The sequence below is a fragment of the Akebia trifoliata genome, chromosome 11 (assembly GCF_017979445.1).
Source record: "Akebia trifoliata isolate Shusen 1 chromosome 11, ASM1797944v1, whole genome shotgun sequence".
NCBI classification, from domain to species: Eukaryota; Viridiplantae; Streptophyta; class Magnoliopsida; order Ranunculales; family Lardizabalaceae; genus Akebia; species Akebia trifoliata.
Genome location: NC_141385.1, coordinates 47,154,244 through 47,171,243, shown reverse-complemented (window position 1 = coordinate 47,171,243; position 17,000 = coordinate 47,154,244). Strand labels below are relative to the sequence as shown.

At 32.0% G+C, this 17,000-nt stretch overlaps 1 protein-coding gene across 1 annotated transcript; it reads right to left on the bottom strand.

Annotated features, from left to right (window-relative positions):
* Positions 1 to 1,074: 1,074 nt before the first annotated feature.
* On the bottom strand, positions 1,075 to 7,841 carry LOC147392193 (putative transcription factor GLK1). Its single transcript, XM_086460065.1, has 6 exons — positions 7,263 to 7,841; positions 6,661 to 6,801; positions 5,236 to 5,571; positions 5,113 to 5,166; positions 3,077 to 3,193; positions 1,075 to 1,529 (listed from the first exon to the last, which is right to left on the bottom strand). Exons 1-6 carry the CDS (start codon positions 7,635 to 7,637, stop codon positions 1,338 to 1,340), a joined length of 1,215 nt encoding a protein of 404 aa, XP_086316191.1. The 5' UTR covers positions 7,638 to 7,841; the 3' UTR covers positions 1,075 to 1,337.
* Between the last annotated feature and the right edge of the window lie 9,159 nt (positions 7,842 to 17,000).

Sequence of the window (17,000 nt, the reverse complement as noted above, 5' to 3'; positions counted from 1 at the left end):
AACAGTTACAGCAAACATCTTCTACTAGAATATTTTTATATTTTAGATGGGTAAGCTGGGTGAGGGAACCCCTTTCACCCTAAAAGGAAAAAAATCAAATAAAATCAAAGAAAAGAATATACGTACGTATGTACATACATACATACATACATACATATATATCTAAAAGGAAAAAATCAAATAAAATCAAAGAAAAGAATATATGTACGTACGTACATACATACATATATATATATATATATATATATATATATATATATATTTGTTAACAGGGTGTGTTTTTCCATAATTTGTAGATGGTCATCATGTTATTAAAAAGAAGTGTAATGATTTTCAAGCTCAACTATGACAGAATAACTAAAAAACTCAATGGCCTAGAATGTGCAAGAGTCATAGATTTTTTCCCTCAAGATACACAACTGCACATCCCTATAAATATGTGTATTTATGTATCCTGAGGGAAAAATCTACGATTCTTGCACATGCCACGTCATTGAGTTTTTGAATTATTCTTTCAGATTGAGTTAGAAAATCAACACTCTAAAAAGAATAATGATTTTCTATTGGAAAAAAAGTGTGTTTAGTGTATATTTTCCTCCACTCCCGAGTGTGTCATACCTTAATTAAGTCTCGTGACCCTCTTAAATTTATAGTTGTCCCCCTCTCCAATAGATCGATCTTTTAGAGTTGTTGATTGGTTAATATGGTATTAGAATACTACATTTGTATAAGTCAAGTGTTTCAATTCTTTTCACCCTTGTGGGTGAGGGGGACTACTCCCGGGTGTGTCATAGCATAGTTAAGGTAAGCCCCGTGACCCTCTATATTCATGGTTATCCGATAGATGGGTCTACTGTGGTATTTGGTTGGTTAACAAAGTGCATGGCTAAATGCACCAAGAAAAGGACAACTCAGACTAAGAGGACTGGCGGTGAGCCTTCAACCTATTAGACCTAGAACTGACACAGTAGTGCATTTCATGTTCTTCTGCTACTTAAAAACAAAAAGGAAAAGTTCTTAACTCCAAGCAGTAGAAATTAAGATCTGAGACCGAGAGAGAGAGAGAGAGAGAGATGACTTTCACCATTATTATTATTATTATTATTATTATTATTATAACATAACTCATAGCAACTATTACAAAAACTCTTGGCTTATTCGTCCATGATGATGTTAATAAAAAAAACAGTTCTTGTCCATAACAAGACAAGAACATAAAAAAAGTACTCATGAACCATATCACATAAAGAAGAGAGGGAAGAAAGAAAGAAAATAAAAGAGATGTGAGATGGATGGGATACATTTACTTGTAGGACATGTCGTCGAATTAGGGTTTATTAGGCTAAAATGGCCGTATCACCATTGGCCTTTTCAAGCGATGAAGCACAATTGGAAGGTATTTTTGGAACACCTTGACGTTGTAGTTCCACCATAACACCTTCAAGGGACGGAGGCTTTAATCCAAGAGGAAGTGGCTGCCATGGCTTTGATAACACATCTCCAATAGCTGCATCTATGCTTTCTTTAGACTGTTAAATATCACAAAGGAAATAATTGTGATTTAGATGCTTGGAGAAGTAATTCAAGTACCCAAAATAACTTTACAAGAAAAGCTCAAAATAACAACTTAATTTGGAAAAAAAGTTCATCTATTTATTTTTCTTCTCTTGCTAAGCAAAAAAAGTTAGTAGTTAATAATTAGATGATAAAGGCAGATTCTGAACTTGGTCATGATATTAACACTCACCGACTTTAACAAATGTAGCAAGCCGGCACATGTGTGTCTTTTTTTTTTTTCCCCGGACAGCCAAGCCGGTATAGGTTTTTAAATGCTTGGTGTCGATAAATTTTTTTGGATACTTCCTCCAAGCTAATCATGTTTTATGGATGAGTAATTCATTATAAATACCATTAGGAAAATGTTGGAAGGACACAAACGGAGACACAAATGTGACAAGAATGATGTGGTGGCATGCACATAACCGTAGATGCTTTTTACTTGTATCTTGTAGAAAAACATCTACGGTAATGCGCGACACCACATCATTTTGTCACCTTTGTGTCACCCCTGCACGACTCATACCATTATTGTGCAAATTTATCCAAATTATTCCAAATCTCTTGTAAATAATGAAAAAATCTTGAAAGTCATAAATGGTTCCATATATTTGATATTGGCCCAAACAGCTAGACATGAGCCTCTTACAACCTGATATGTATTAAAAGAAAATATGTGATCTAAATACATCTAAGTGATTTAGGTCAGGCACTAGACCTACTAACCAATTAAAGATAGGTCAATCGATAATTGAGCCTTACCAAATATTAAAGATAGTTCAACCCAATAACCAGATAACCTTATCATGGGCCGCCCCACTCTTGAGGAGATGGATTTGGTACTAAAAATCCATGAAATCATAAATATATGAATGGGATTAAATTTAACCTTTACCAATTAGTAGGTCTTGCCAGGTCCAAGTTTGTGAAGCCCGAGTCAATCCTAACAGACTTGAATTGATCATTTCAGATTTTATAAAATAAATTAAATTCATATACCTTTTCAAATCGTATAATTATTCTTTTCAAATCTCCAACAAACTCCTTTTTAGCAATGAGAGGGAGCACATTTAAAGAAGTAAAATTGGAAGAAATTTTAGGTACCAACTAACTTCGTTGGTGAAGTTTATGGAGATGATACCAAAGACCTAGGTTCAATTTCAATCATCATTGAGTTACTGATCTCATTAAGAATAGATTTACTAATAACTTTTTTCAAGGGATACTTTTTTACCTCTGCAATCTTGCTGGTAATTTATTAGCGAGATCGCTGACTATAAAAATGACAATCTTGCTTGAAAAAACATCTTTTGGGAGTTAAAATGAAAAATGCACCGGAATTGAAATTTTGCCAAAAGTTACACACTTTTTTGAATTTTCTACAACCCCAACTTACCAATGAAAAAAGGAAAAGAGAAATCAATCATACGTAAAAACAAATATGTTAAACAAAAAAAAAAAGAGAGAGAGAGAGAGAGAGAGAGAGAGAGAGAAAACGGACAATGGAAGAAGCTCTTACCGGATGGAAGTCAAATGGAGGGTGCGAATGAGATTGCCCACTTGGGATACCAATGCCGTGGTCTACTCTATACGCAGCTTGGGGTGGAAAGCCTGGGACAGGTGGAATAGGAAACCTCTGCATAGTCATGTTAATCAATTACTAGTATTTCATAGCGGATAAATTCACTCCAATTAAATGGCAAGAAAATATGATGTATTGTAGTAAAGTATGCATTGATACACCAGATTATACTCATATAGATTAAATTTATCCTTTTAATACCCATAAATTTGGATATACCTAAAAATTTGAGTCTTGATAATATGACTCACCAGGTGGCACACTCAATCGATTCCTCGACTTGACAAGTTTGAGAATCGTAGATCTGTACACCTTGGGATTCACTTTTTTATGGAGAAATACGGTTGTGTATCCCGAGGTGTATAAATCTGCAATTCCCGAACTTATCATGTTAAGCAGTCGATTGAGTATGCAACCTGACGAGTCATATTATCACGACTCCAAAAATTTTAATAAAAGGAAAAAAAAAACACAAAAAATTAACTTCGAGTTTAGACTAGATTTAATTTAAAATATTAGAAGGGAAGAGAAATCTATCTTAGGCGTCCCACATAGTTATGGTATATTAAAAGTGATGATTTTCTAATTCAATCAAACATAATAACTCAAAAACTCACTGATGTGACATGTGCAAGATACATAGATTTTTCCCTGGGGATACACAACTGCACATCCCCGTTAACATGTTCAAGTTTGTATCCCAAGGGAAAAAATCTATGGTTCTTGCAAATGCCACGTCAATAAGCTTTTGACTTATTCTATTAGAGTTAAGTTAGAAAATCATTACACAAATTAAAATTCCTCTAAGTCGTGGGTTCATAGTTACGCTACTTTGTCACTTGTCAAAACTCAAAAGAATGTAAAACATAAATACATTATTAATAGTAGATTATTTAGAAGAATAATGATTTTTTGACATCCCTCTCTAACATACGCCCCCATCATAGAACCGTAGATCATTTGCCTATACGTTTAACCATAAATCTTTTTCGTGTGTTTCCCGAGGCAAATGACCTACAATTCTGTGATGGGGCGTCAGATTATCACGACTTTTTTGTATGCTTTTTGTACACTTTCTTCACAAAATTGTACATCCTTTGCTTCGGGATACACAATGATAGATCTTTATGATTTTGTGAAGGGAGTGTAGAAAAAGTGAGTCTGACCATCAAGACTCTTTTTTGTAAGAGTTGTGATAATATGACTCGCCAAGTGGTGTACTCAATTGATTCCCTAATGTGACAAGTTCGGAACTATAGATCTGTACATCTCGGGATACATGATTGCACTTTCCCATAAAAAAGTATATCACGAGGCATATAGATCCAAGATTCCTAACTTGTCTAGGTCAAGGAGTCGATTTTATATGCCACCTGGCGAGTCACATTATTAGGACTCATTTTGTAATCTAAAATTTTTATTAGTCGTGATAATCTGACTAACCCACGTGGCATACTCAATTGACTACCTGACGTAATGAGTTTGGGAACCATAGATCTGTACTCCTTGAAATACACGGTTCCCTCGAGATACATCTTTTTATGAGAAGTGCAGCCGTGTATCTCATGAAGTGCAGATTTATAGATCCCGAACTTGGCCGTTAGGGTAATCGATTGAGTTTGCCACGTGGGGTAGTCAGATTGTTACCATTAATTCAATTTTTTATTTGACTCAAGAAAAAAACACACATTTACCTCCAAGGAAATGTAAGTGTGAAATCTGACTATCAGGATTTATACATATCCCGATAATTTATATCGAAATAAATGTTGATGGTTGGATTTCACCCTTACATGGCGTGAACCTGTGTTTTATCTTGAATCATTTTCATGAGTCAACAGAACAAGATTATTATTTAAAAAAATCCTGATAATTTGACTCTATTTGTAAATATGTGCATTAAGATTATAAATAATTTGGATTATATTCTTTATTTCTTTTAAAATATATATATGTTAGGAGCAAATGATTACCGCTGTTGCATGTGCTTGAGGAAAGCAAGGAGTCCCAGGTGTAATCGTAGGTACCTAGAAAAAAGAAAAAATCACTTGAGAGAGAGAGAGAGAGAGAGAGAGAGAGAGAGAGAGGGAGTTTACACGTTGGTGATGAGGATGCCAATATGAAGGGTCCGCTGGGGCTGGCAATGGTGCAGGAGGTGGGTGTGGTGCCCAGGGTGGTGGTGACAGTGAATGGGCGAGATGTTTCGGCCACATGTGCATCACGGACTGATCGACAGTCGGATGTCCCCACACGTGCAAGGGCCTGAAAGGCTGTAAAGAAGTGGGGGGAGGGAAACCCATTGTTGGTGCAAGCGATGGGGTCATGTCTTTCTTGCTTCCTCCTCCTCCGACTCCATATACTTGTCGTCGTTGATTCCAGCTTGCCGCCTCAGCCTCCCTAGCTCGTAAATGTTTTTGATGCGACCGATATTTCTGAGAAAAATTCAAAAAAATTCTCATCTGCAAAGCCATAATTCTCCTTCACCATTGTTTATTTTCTAATATGAAAGTATATGATGTATTGTAATAAGGTGTATATTGATGATATATAGAGACATCTCACGAAGATTAGGATATAAAGATTATATTTGATTAGATTAATTGTATTAGTTCATGGAGATTTACTTATATATAAATCCTACTATTATTTGCTTATCAAAACAAAAAAAAAATCCTATTAGAATCTTATAATTTGGATCTAATGTTAATAAAATAATTATCTTTTTTTATCATCTAACAACCTGTTAGTTTTTATTAATTTATAATGTGAGTGGAGTGCCTAAACAATTTATAGTTAGAATTTGAAAGAATTAAGAGGTAAGCAAACCATATTTTAAGGATTCAAATACTTAGACAGCCCTCGAAGTTTTTTTCCATGAATTACTAAGGAGCAAAGCTTACTTGGTGTCCTTTTGAAGAGCCCTTTTCTTTATTTAATCAAACCAAAAGAAAGAGAAAAATGTCTAAAAAGAGTTTGAGACACCCCCAACCCAACAAGAAAAAACTTCTAAAAAGACATTAAGAGGATGTCCTCGTGTTGCACCCCTCCCACTTTGGGCTAGAATCCCAGCAGCCACATGCAATTTCTTATTTTCTTGTATCTACACTCGTTAGAAGTATTTTTAGGGAGGGATCCCTTTAACCCCAACTTACCAAATAAAAAAAAAAAAAAGACATCGAGAGGATGAAAAGAGAAGAAAGCCTACAAAGACTCTAAGAATCGCAAAAACCAAAATAATAATAATAATAATCATAGAAATACCATTTCATCTCTAGCTAATAATAAGACACCAAGAGGGTGAGAAGAGAAGAAAAACTGAAAAACTATACACACAAAAAATCCTAATTAATCACTAAATCCAAAAAAAAAAATTGCTTAAAATAATACCAACTCATTTCTAGCTTCTAAAATGACATTTTTCTTTGCTAATAAAAATTATCCAACACTAAAATGACACTAAGAGGAGGATGAAAATAAATTAAAAACTACAAAAACTGCAAGAATCTTTAGAAGAGATTTACTTGGAGGTGACTTGCAATGTTGTGGCGAGTTAGACAATCTGTGCCCATAAGCTCTAAAATCCTTGAAGGGACTGCCTTATCCATGCCCAACTGCTCCACTGCTAGAACAAACCTCCTATGCAGCTCTGGTGTCCAATCCACCTACACACAATTCAATAAAACTACTGTGAGAGAGAGAGAGAGAATCACCCATGACTCTTCTGATCTCTTTACAAGTTTACATCCCATGATATATGTTACAACCCATAAATACTTCATAATTGAGAGAGAGAGACTGTTAACTACATGAACTTGTACAGTATCACAGGAATTTCAAAGCCATCTTAATAACAATATATTGAATTCTTCTCCTAATTATGGGAAGTACAAAGAAGCAATTCCTTGCATGAAGTGGAAGCCTTGCCAAAAATAAAAAATCGAACTATTTTATGATCGAAAACAAGAATAATAATATATATAAAAATAAAAAAAATCAAGAGTGGAAACGACGTGCTAGATTAAAGATTCGTGCTACTAGGGTTACTCAGAAACCATGAAACAATATAATACGAAGCAAACCTAATCTACTAGCTCATGTTAGCACATACCCATTAATAATTTACCTTCAATTTCCTCTTCCCTTGTGAACCTTTGGTCTGTGTTGCTGATTTTCGACTTCTATGCACCTCTTTCACCTCAACTGTTTGATCATCTCTTTTGCTCACAATTTCATCTCCTCCACTCGAATTCGAACCCGAACCTCTGTCTTCCTCCTCTCTCCCATTCTCTTCTACCTTCCATTCCTCACCACTACTACCGAGAAATTCGGAGAAAATTTCTTGGTCCATCTCCAAATCTGGCAACACATCTCCATCTTCGATTCCGACAAATAGATCATCGAAATCGATGTCCTCGAGTAAATTTCCACAATTTGAAAAATTCTCCATCTCGCCTTCCCTTTCATCGTTACAACTTCTCAAAGGTGACACAGCAAGCATTCCAAAGGTTCAAATTTAGAAATTAAACCTTAACCACTAGCTTTCATTCAGTTTTCACTCTTTCATGAATTATTAGATTTGATAGCATGAGAATGCATGAAAGACTTGTGGGAGGAGTATTTCAGTGTTTATGGTTTGGCTTTTGCAATTTGGAGTGCAAAGTCTCTGGCTTGTTTTGGTCTGGCTTTTGGAGTGTTAGGGAGAGTGTGGAGAGATTTGATCTCAACCACAACTTGTTTCAGATTTCTCAGATTTGTTTTTATGTTTTTGTCTTCTTGTCTTTTCTTTTCTTTTTTTAAGATTTGTGGATGGAAATTTTTGAATAACAGAAACACTTTACAAGGGTGCTCAGCTTTTGGTGTTTAGAGAGAGGCTCCAAAATTGATGTCAGACCTGGTCATAAAACTCAAAAACTCCACTGACTCGGATGTCTACTAGGTCGATGAGTTGACTCTGGACAAGTTATTTAATTTTGGGGACTGCCATTGTCATCCTAACTTGTGTTGGAGTAGTAAGGTATGATGTGACGCATCGTATATCCTCATTATGATCAGGATTAATTAAGAGAGTTACTATTGCCGCACCAACTTTTGATAAGGCCACACCAACTGTGTGCAATTGTTTGGTGATTCATATAAGAATTAGTGTAGCATTAGTAAAAGTTGGCCCAACAATAATACCTCTCTAAATTAATTAGAATAGATGATATTGGACTTACTTAAAAAGAGTTTAATTTTATCTATAATAGTTCTTGATTTTTTATATAAAGTATTAGAGTTCATTGTAAATATATAATCCAAGAATCATCCTTTATAAAATCAAAACTTAAGTCGTACTGAGAGTACGATCTTTTGGTGCACCAATGGCACCACCACTATCGTCAAACTTAAATCATTTCTTCTTAATTTTTAAGAGGTTTATTTTTATTTCTATAAAAGTTATACATTCTTTCACATTTCTACAAACCTCCTTACTCCACAAACTCATGTCTCATGATCTCTACTTTTATTTTACTTAAAATATCTGAAATGAGAGTTTTTTATTTAAATTACACAATCCTAATTCGTATGCTTTTAGAATAAATCATGAAAGATCGGAATCAATGGACTATCAACTTTGATAGAATAAAAATGAGTGAAATGTGATAATGATGGCCTTTATAGAAAAGTAATGACCACCATTTAAAATGATTGGACATTTGTTACAATTTATCAACAACTTTTTCATGAGATCAAGGGTTTATATTTTGTGTAATTAATTGCATAATCTATTTTCAAAGAACCATACAACTATGGGACTCCCAGTTCTTTGGGAAAAATAAGAGCTATGCCCTTGTCATACCTGCAACTTTTCCCTATTAATCTATACTTGTTTGCTTAGAAGAAACAATTCCCTCCTTACAATATTCTCTATTGCTCAAAATACATTCGAATTGATTAAATTATCATTTTAATTCTTAAACAAAATTTATAAAGTATTATTAATCTAAATTCCCATCAATTTTTTTCGTGCATTTTATTTCCCATTGTTATAAAGTGATGAATCACATTTATAAATTAACATAATTAAATTATAAAATTATTCATGGAGAGCTGAGCGAATGAAAATGTGATTTTGTTAATCATTACTAGGTTTGGGTTGGGATTCATATACTAACAAAAAAATGACTCATTATAATTTTAAAAAATATATATACAAAATCTTAACCTTTAAAAAATGACATTTAATTGTTGGAAATTATCCTGTCCATTGAATTTTGTGTTTTAGCGGTCAGTACTTCATATTTTTTTTATGCCATGCTTCACAAGGCAATGACTCGGGTCATGGTTCTAAAATTGCTTGATAACAAGATGACTCTTTCGAGTTATCTTGATATTCATTTGTGAACAAAATGCTACAATTGTGTGCCTTTTTCTTCTTTTTGACTAATAATTATTTTTTATTTTTTATTATAAAAAATCATCGTAAACACCAAGATGACCAACTCTTCATTCACGAATGAGAAGAGACCCAAAAGTGAGATTTAAAACAATGATCCCGACCCATTAGGTATAATGTATCCAAGGGGCCATCCATCCAATGAACAGTCTAGATCAATGGGCATATACATCAATTTTCGATTGCGATTTATATATCCTTGTCTTTTCTTATAATAGCATTTATATCCCTTTCCATCTCTCTCTTCCAAGATTCTAGTCACATTTTAGTTGTTTGTGACCCAATGGAATAGTCATTCTGGACCGCAGAGATTCTGACTGGAGGGCCCAAACTAAGATTGGTGTGAAATGGAGAAAATGGATTTCAGATAAACATCCAACAAAAATGAAAATGGACTTGGGTACACTAGTTGTGATTTTTATATGGCCAATTGCATTAAATGCATTAAAGTGAGGGTATTTCAGGTAATTTGTTGCCTAGCTTGTATTGTGCTTTTCATATGATCACTTCCCTCCAAATTTTGATTTTAAGAAATAAATTATTGACTTATGTCCTGCTTAATTAGGAAACTAACTCTTTTTTTCCTTTTTTTACACCCATTTTAGTTTTATTTCTATCTTTTTCGTGTAGAAAAAATTGCAAAAATTACTGTAGAGGATAATTTTTGACTTTTCTATAAATAAATAAAAATGGCTAAAGAAATTTAGTTTACCCAAAAAGAAATTTGTCTGAATTAAGTTTTTATGTTTTAAAACTTGTCCGAGAACGAGATGACTCGAACGAGTCTTCCAAGTCTCAAATACAACTGGGCGAGATTTTTTTTCTGAGGCATTCCAAAGTTGACTCATCCAATATTTCGAAACTATTGATAATTTATTTTTGAGATAGGTTCCAAAACGGTGTCCCATTCCTATAATAGGGTGCCTCGATGGTACGTTTTTGTTTGAGTGACACTTAACCAAATTGTGCACGAAGCCCAATGTATTTGAATTCCAAATAAAAATATGTCACGTAGAGGTCGACACCTAACGTTGTTACAGAACCCTCAATCATTCACAAAAGCTTGAAAAAGGCATAGAGAGAGCGGTTTCTATGGAGTGTCGCTCCAAATCACCTCACTGCATATTGGTTGAATTTTATCACACGTTACAGCTGAGTTAGGAGACACTGCACAAAGGCTCTCAACTGAGGTTCTCCGCACGTGACAACGAAGGATCCTCTATCAGATGAATGGGTTGGATTGATTTAAGTCAAGGTTCTACATGAAGAATAACCCGCATGTGCAGAGAAAGGTTTCGTAACGACACTCTTCCACTTAATAAAAGCATATATATCCGTTTCCATGGTTATCTAAATAGGGTCACAAGAAGGTAATAATAATTGCAACATTATTAGATCGTACTTTATCCAAAAGTCTTATATAGTATGACTGGACAAGCTCACCAATAAAACTGGAAAAAAAAAAAAAAAGTTTAGATAATTATGTCATTTTAAGCTGACTAGCTTAACATCTAAGAGGAAATTCTAATGTTTGTCATGTCACATATTATTATTATTTTTTAATTTTTAATTTTTTTAATTTTAATTTGTATCAATAAGTAGTGGCTATAAAGACCCACCCTATTCAAATGGTGTCAGCAAACACCCATTCATCCTTATCTCATGCATTACATTACATTTTGATTAATTTTCGTTTTGATGAAAACTATCCTTGGCAATATCCGACAATGTTGGAAAGTCTGAAATTCAAATTTGTTTGGAGATAATCAACTCGAGCAGCAGATTGGATGGCCAAGAAAGGAGCTTCAACTTAAAATTTTATTATTCTTATAGGTCAAATCAATATTCACTATGATTTGTCGCTAATTCATTAGCTTCCATTAGTTATATAAGGGTGCTTTTGAAAAAATTTAAAAATGATGTAAACGAAAATCCATTCAGTCTCCTCTCTTTATAATAATAGTAATAGGGGTGTCAATGGATAGTCGAAAATTTAAATTTGAATTCAAAAAATTGGATATTGTTGTTAGAAAATTTTGGATATCGAATTCAAATTCGAATAATTTTATATGTTTGAATCCTTATCTGATATAGATTCAGATATTAACATTTCGAATCTGATAATATCCGATTTGAAATAATATATAATATATATTATTTTATTTAATTTAATCTCATCAAAAGTAATTTATAAATTAACAGTAAAAAATAGATTATCCACAATTTTAAACCACATTTGATGTGGTTAGAAGTTTCAAATAGGGCCGATTTTGTGTGAGGATGATCTCCTCACCATAGAGATTATACTTACAAAAAATCAAACCAATTTAAATATTTTAAGTTATATAGGACAAATGTGTTGGCTCCTAAACATTAGCAGTCAAATTCTACTGGCCGGCCTATATATATATATATATATATATATATATATATATATAAGGTCAGGTTCAACAGTCAACGTTAGGGAGCCAACACGTTTGTCTTATGTGGCTTAAATTTTTTGGATTGAATTGATTTTTGGTGAGGATGATCTCTATGGTGAGGAGATTATCCTCACAAAAAATCAGTCGAGTTTGAAAATTTTAAATCTATTAAAAGTGGTTTAGAATTGTGAATTATCAATTTTTTACCAAAAATTTGTAAATCATTTTTTATGGACTTAGAAATTTCATATTCAGTTGATTTTTGATAAGGATGATCTCTTCATCATAAAGATCATCATCACAAAAAATCAACTCAATCCGAAACTTTTAAATCACATAAGACAAACGTGTTAGCTCCATGTCAAAATAATCAAAGTTAATATAACTAATAACCTCAAGTTCTTTCCATTTCTTATATATCAACATGAAATCATTCATTCTCTGTAAGTATTGTGATACTTTTTATCACCTTCTAATAAGACATCCTATAATTTTTCAGTTATTTATCAATCATGCTCACAATATAATTAATATCCGACTATATGGTAATTATTACATAAATTTGACTTTTTTGTTTTTTTTTTAAATTTGATTTCTAGGACACTTCTCCTGACTAACGATGTCTTGATCACAAGGACCTTACCAAATGTAGAATTATGCACATCTCTATAATATATAATGGAAATGAATCATTCTAATGTAGAATAAATGGCAATATTTTATGGATCACCATAATTATAATGAACAAAAGGCCTAAACGCACTAATAGAAATCATGGACCCTCGGAGTTAGAATGATGCGATGGGATCCATTCTAGAATGGAATCATCAAGATATTCACATTTCATAGTTTTGCCATGGACTTTTCACTTTTAGGTCTAATTACTTCGTTTATACCCTTTTTTGGCAATTTTTGTTACTTTAGAAATATTTTGTTTTATTATTAACTTTACTTGTAGAAATCAGAATAATGCACCGTTGATTATGCCTTACTTTTGTAGATTAAGTAGTATTTATTTTCACGTTGAGTTCGTTTTTACTATTTTTTTAGTAATTTTGATTATTTTTGTATTTTACAAGGATTAGAACTCTTTACTATAAAAAGATTGTAACCGAAATACAGAAACCACCTTTAATTTAATAAAATTTCTCTTTTGAGAGTTTTTTTATTTTATTGTTATAGTGGGTTCTATATTTTCTTATTCTTTCATTGTTTCACACTCCATCACCTTTGTTATTTGACATTACGATCACTTAATTTTTCAGATAATCCCTATATCAACTTATGATCGTACTACAATTTAAAGAAAATCATAATTTTATGTAGACATTTACAATCATTCTTATAAGTTGCTTAATTTACAAAACTCTCAAAAGAATTCATCACAAACAATCAAATCTATCCATAATTTTCCCCTTTTCCTCACTTGGATTGAAAAGAAATTATATTTTTGCTCATTTTTTTTTTTTCAAAATATCATAACCTTCCATCTTTTAGTTGGTGTATAGGAAAAATGGTATCGTTAGGACATTTATCACAAGATTGATATTAGATACTTTATATTAAAAAAATATTAATTTCTTTTTATGAAAATTTTCTTTAAAAACTTGGTTTTTTAGGATTCAAAGTGCCACAAATTTATTTCATACCGAGCTTTTTAATCATTTTTATGTATCATTGAGAAAAAAATTCTATTAATAAAAAAAATTTCTAGGGAAAATGACTTAAACCTATTTGTTGAAAGAGTCGTGATAATCTGAAGCCCCCCTATGACATATGCCCCCTACCCCCCCATCACGAAACCGTAGATCATTTGCCTCATGATACATAAGAAAATATTTATGATTCTACGTATCCCAAGGTAAATGATCTTCGGTTCTATGATGAGGGTGTCAGAAAATCATTATTCTTGTTGAAAATATGTACCGAAAAGTCCTCTCTCAAAAATATGGACTCTTTGAGATACATGCAAACGTTATTTAATAGAATGCTAGAACTACCCATCAACTACAGCTTTGAAAATACAATGTCTTGCCTGGACTTTTCAAGTTTTTATGAATATTTGAGATACCCCTATATTTTAAAATTGATGAAAAGCCGTTGACCTCAGTCTTCTCTTATAAATTAATGGAAACAATGATCTAAATGACAAAAAAGTACTTTAATTTTTCTTCCCAAAACATTTCATCTACTTTCTTATGTCGACGATGATGATTATCATCCAACTTATTTTGAGTATATAGGTAGACCAATGTAATTAAGGTCTAAAACTTGAGTTGAATGTCCATCAAATTGAATTAACTTGAAAACTTGAGAGTGGACTCAAGTGAGTCAAATAAAATTGTTATTAGTTTTATGAAATTTTTTTTAATTAATATTTAAAATAATGATATATATATATATATATATATATATATATATATATATATATATATATATGTTGTATATAACAAAATAACTCGATCAAGTTTTTGACCTTACTCGGTGCATTTTTGAGTTGACTCGACAAGTTGGTTCCATAGAGTTTGCACCCGAATCACTGTGAACTCCAATAGGATCGACTCCACCAACCATGTCCTGTACATTGCTATCAATTTGATTTGATTTTGCAATGACTCGACCCCAAACTCGGTGGAACCAACATTTTGAGTCAATTCATAAATTCATCGAGTCAGTTCAAAAACTTAACTGAATTATTTGGTTCTATATAATATTTTTTGTTGTGAACAAAGATATTTTTATTTATTATAACATATTAAAAAAATATTTCAAATATCCATACATTAATATACTTTTATTTGAGCCGATTTGCAAGTTTTTGAGTTGATTCAATATATGAAGGGGTTTAAACACTTTAGATTTTACATTGGTCCACCTACACCAAAAATTAATCCGATTTTCCTCATCATTGTCATCCAATTAAGAGTAATTACTATTAGCTTTGGGAAGAAAAAACGATGCCTTTTATTTATTATCATTTAGATCATTTTTCTTTAATGTCATCAATTTTATAACAAAGAGGTATCTCAAATATTCACTAGAAAGTGGATGTACCACGTCTCATACAAATACAGTTTCTTTGAACTTTTAAAATGGTAGGTACAAGGGTAGTTCATGTGTTTTATTAAAATAATACTTCAAGAGATCCTTATTAGAATAATACTTTATAAAATACATTTTAAGAGTACATATTGTTTGTTAGGGAACTATTGGTAAACAAAATTGCTAACAATACCATGACTTGAATAAAAAGTTAGTGTGTACATTTACTTGGTAACTATGACTATAGATTACTTGGAAGTGATGTCTATGCTCTATAGAACGCAAGAAGGATATAATATTTCGGCATAGCTGATCAAGAAGGAAAAGATAGGGGATCATAAGAAAGATAGATCTTTTGAAGAAGAAAAAATTTTAAATTCCACAAAACAAATCTATATATAGAAGTTTTATTAGAAGTTAGAACATGATTTTTTTTCTAAGTTGTATAAATTATTGTAGTAAAATATGAAGTATTTTTTCCAAACATTTTTTGTCATAAAATCTTTTTCTTTTCTCTAAAAATTCATTACTTAAAAAAAAAATTAAGAAATAAATATTTTTACATTTCTTTAGGTATTTTTATGAGTCTCCCTGGACAATGAATGGACAATGAAGCACATTTCTCTCTTGATTGAAAAAATAAAATAAAATGATAGTAAAAAGTTACCTCTTTAAATTAACCTTTGGCTTTGATCCACTTAGTGAATTAAAGAGTCTCAATCTTGTACACCTATGAGCAGTTTCGACATTTGAGTCCTTATCCTTTTGCACGTGGGGTTCCAAGCAGAATAACTCATGAATGTTTGGCCCACCACTTTATGGACCAAGATAAAATGGTCATATATATATATATATATATATATATATATATATATATATATATATATATATATAGTCTTGATAATATGACTCGCTAGGTGGTATACTCAAATGACTCCTTAACGTGGACAAGTTCGAGAACTGTGGATTTGTATGTCTCGGGATATATTTTTTATGGGGAAGTGTAAATGTGTATTCCAAGGCATACAGATTTACAATACGCGAACTTATCACGTCATGAAGCCATTTGGGTATGCCACCTAGCGAGTCATATTATCATGACTCTATATATATAAATCACCATAAGTAGAGATTTATAGCCTCATTACTCGTATGATTTGAGTATTTTCTGTCTTGAGCTTTATGAATAGGCCATAAGAAATTTAAGCTAATGATGTAAATCGAAACCATCAACAAGTTCAATTATCAATGCAGCGATTCATCGAGGATTATAGGGAATCAAGGACTCGTTATAGTTATTTAAGTTACAAGGATAATGGAATGGCCTTACGTAGTGACAAACTCATCCACATATAGTATTAAAAAAATATTTTAGAATAAATATGTTTCTAAAGGAATTTTAAATTTTAAAAATTTTGGATTAGAAAGATTCATAATCATCATCAAAGTCTTAATCCAAAATTTTGAGTTTGCTTAATGAATCTTTCTAATCCACTAAATTCTATCTAAAGTTACATCTGCTGTTAATTGTAGGTAGTTTTTATATATCTGCACTACCTTAATCTACATCATTTTAGGTCTTTTTCTCCATCTTCTAGAATCTTCTGTAAGATATTTTTAATATGGATTATAATCATCCTTTATTATATATAACCAAACTATCAAGCATGAATTTCACTTAATCTATTACCTATTGGGATTACTTAATGTTTTTCTTCTTGAATGATTCAATTTTAATTTTTCATTCATTCATCCTATATCCTCATCGATGCTACACTCAATTAAAGTCCAAAATTTAACTTCATAAAGCATAATCACTGTGGCTCATATGGTTACAAGTGCATGTCAGTTTTAACCATCCACCTGGAATTCAAGAATCAAAACATTTAAATAAAACAATTATTATTACTATGATATCCCATTTCTATAGATAAAAACGGTGTCTACGTGGCACAATTTG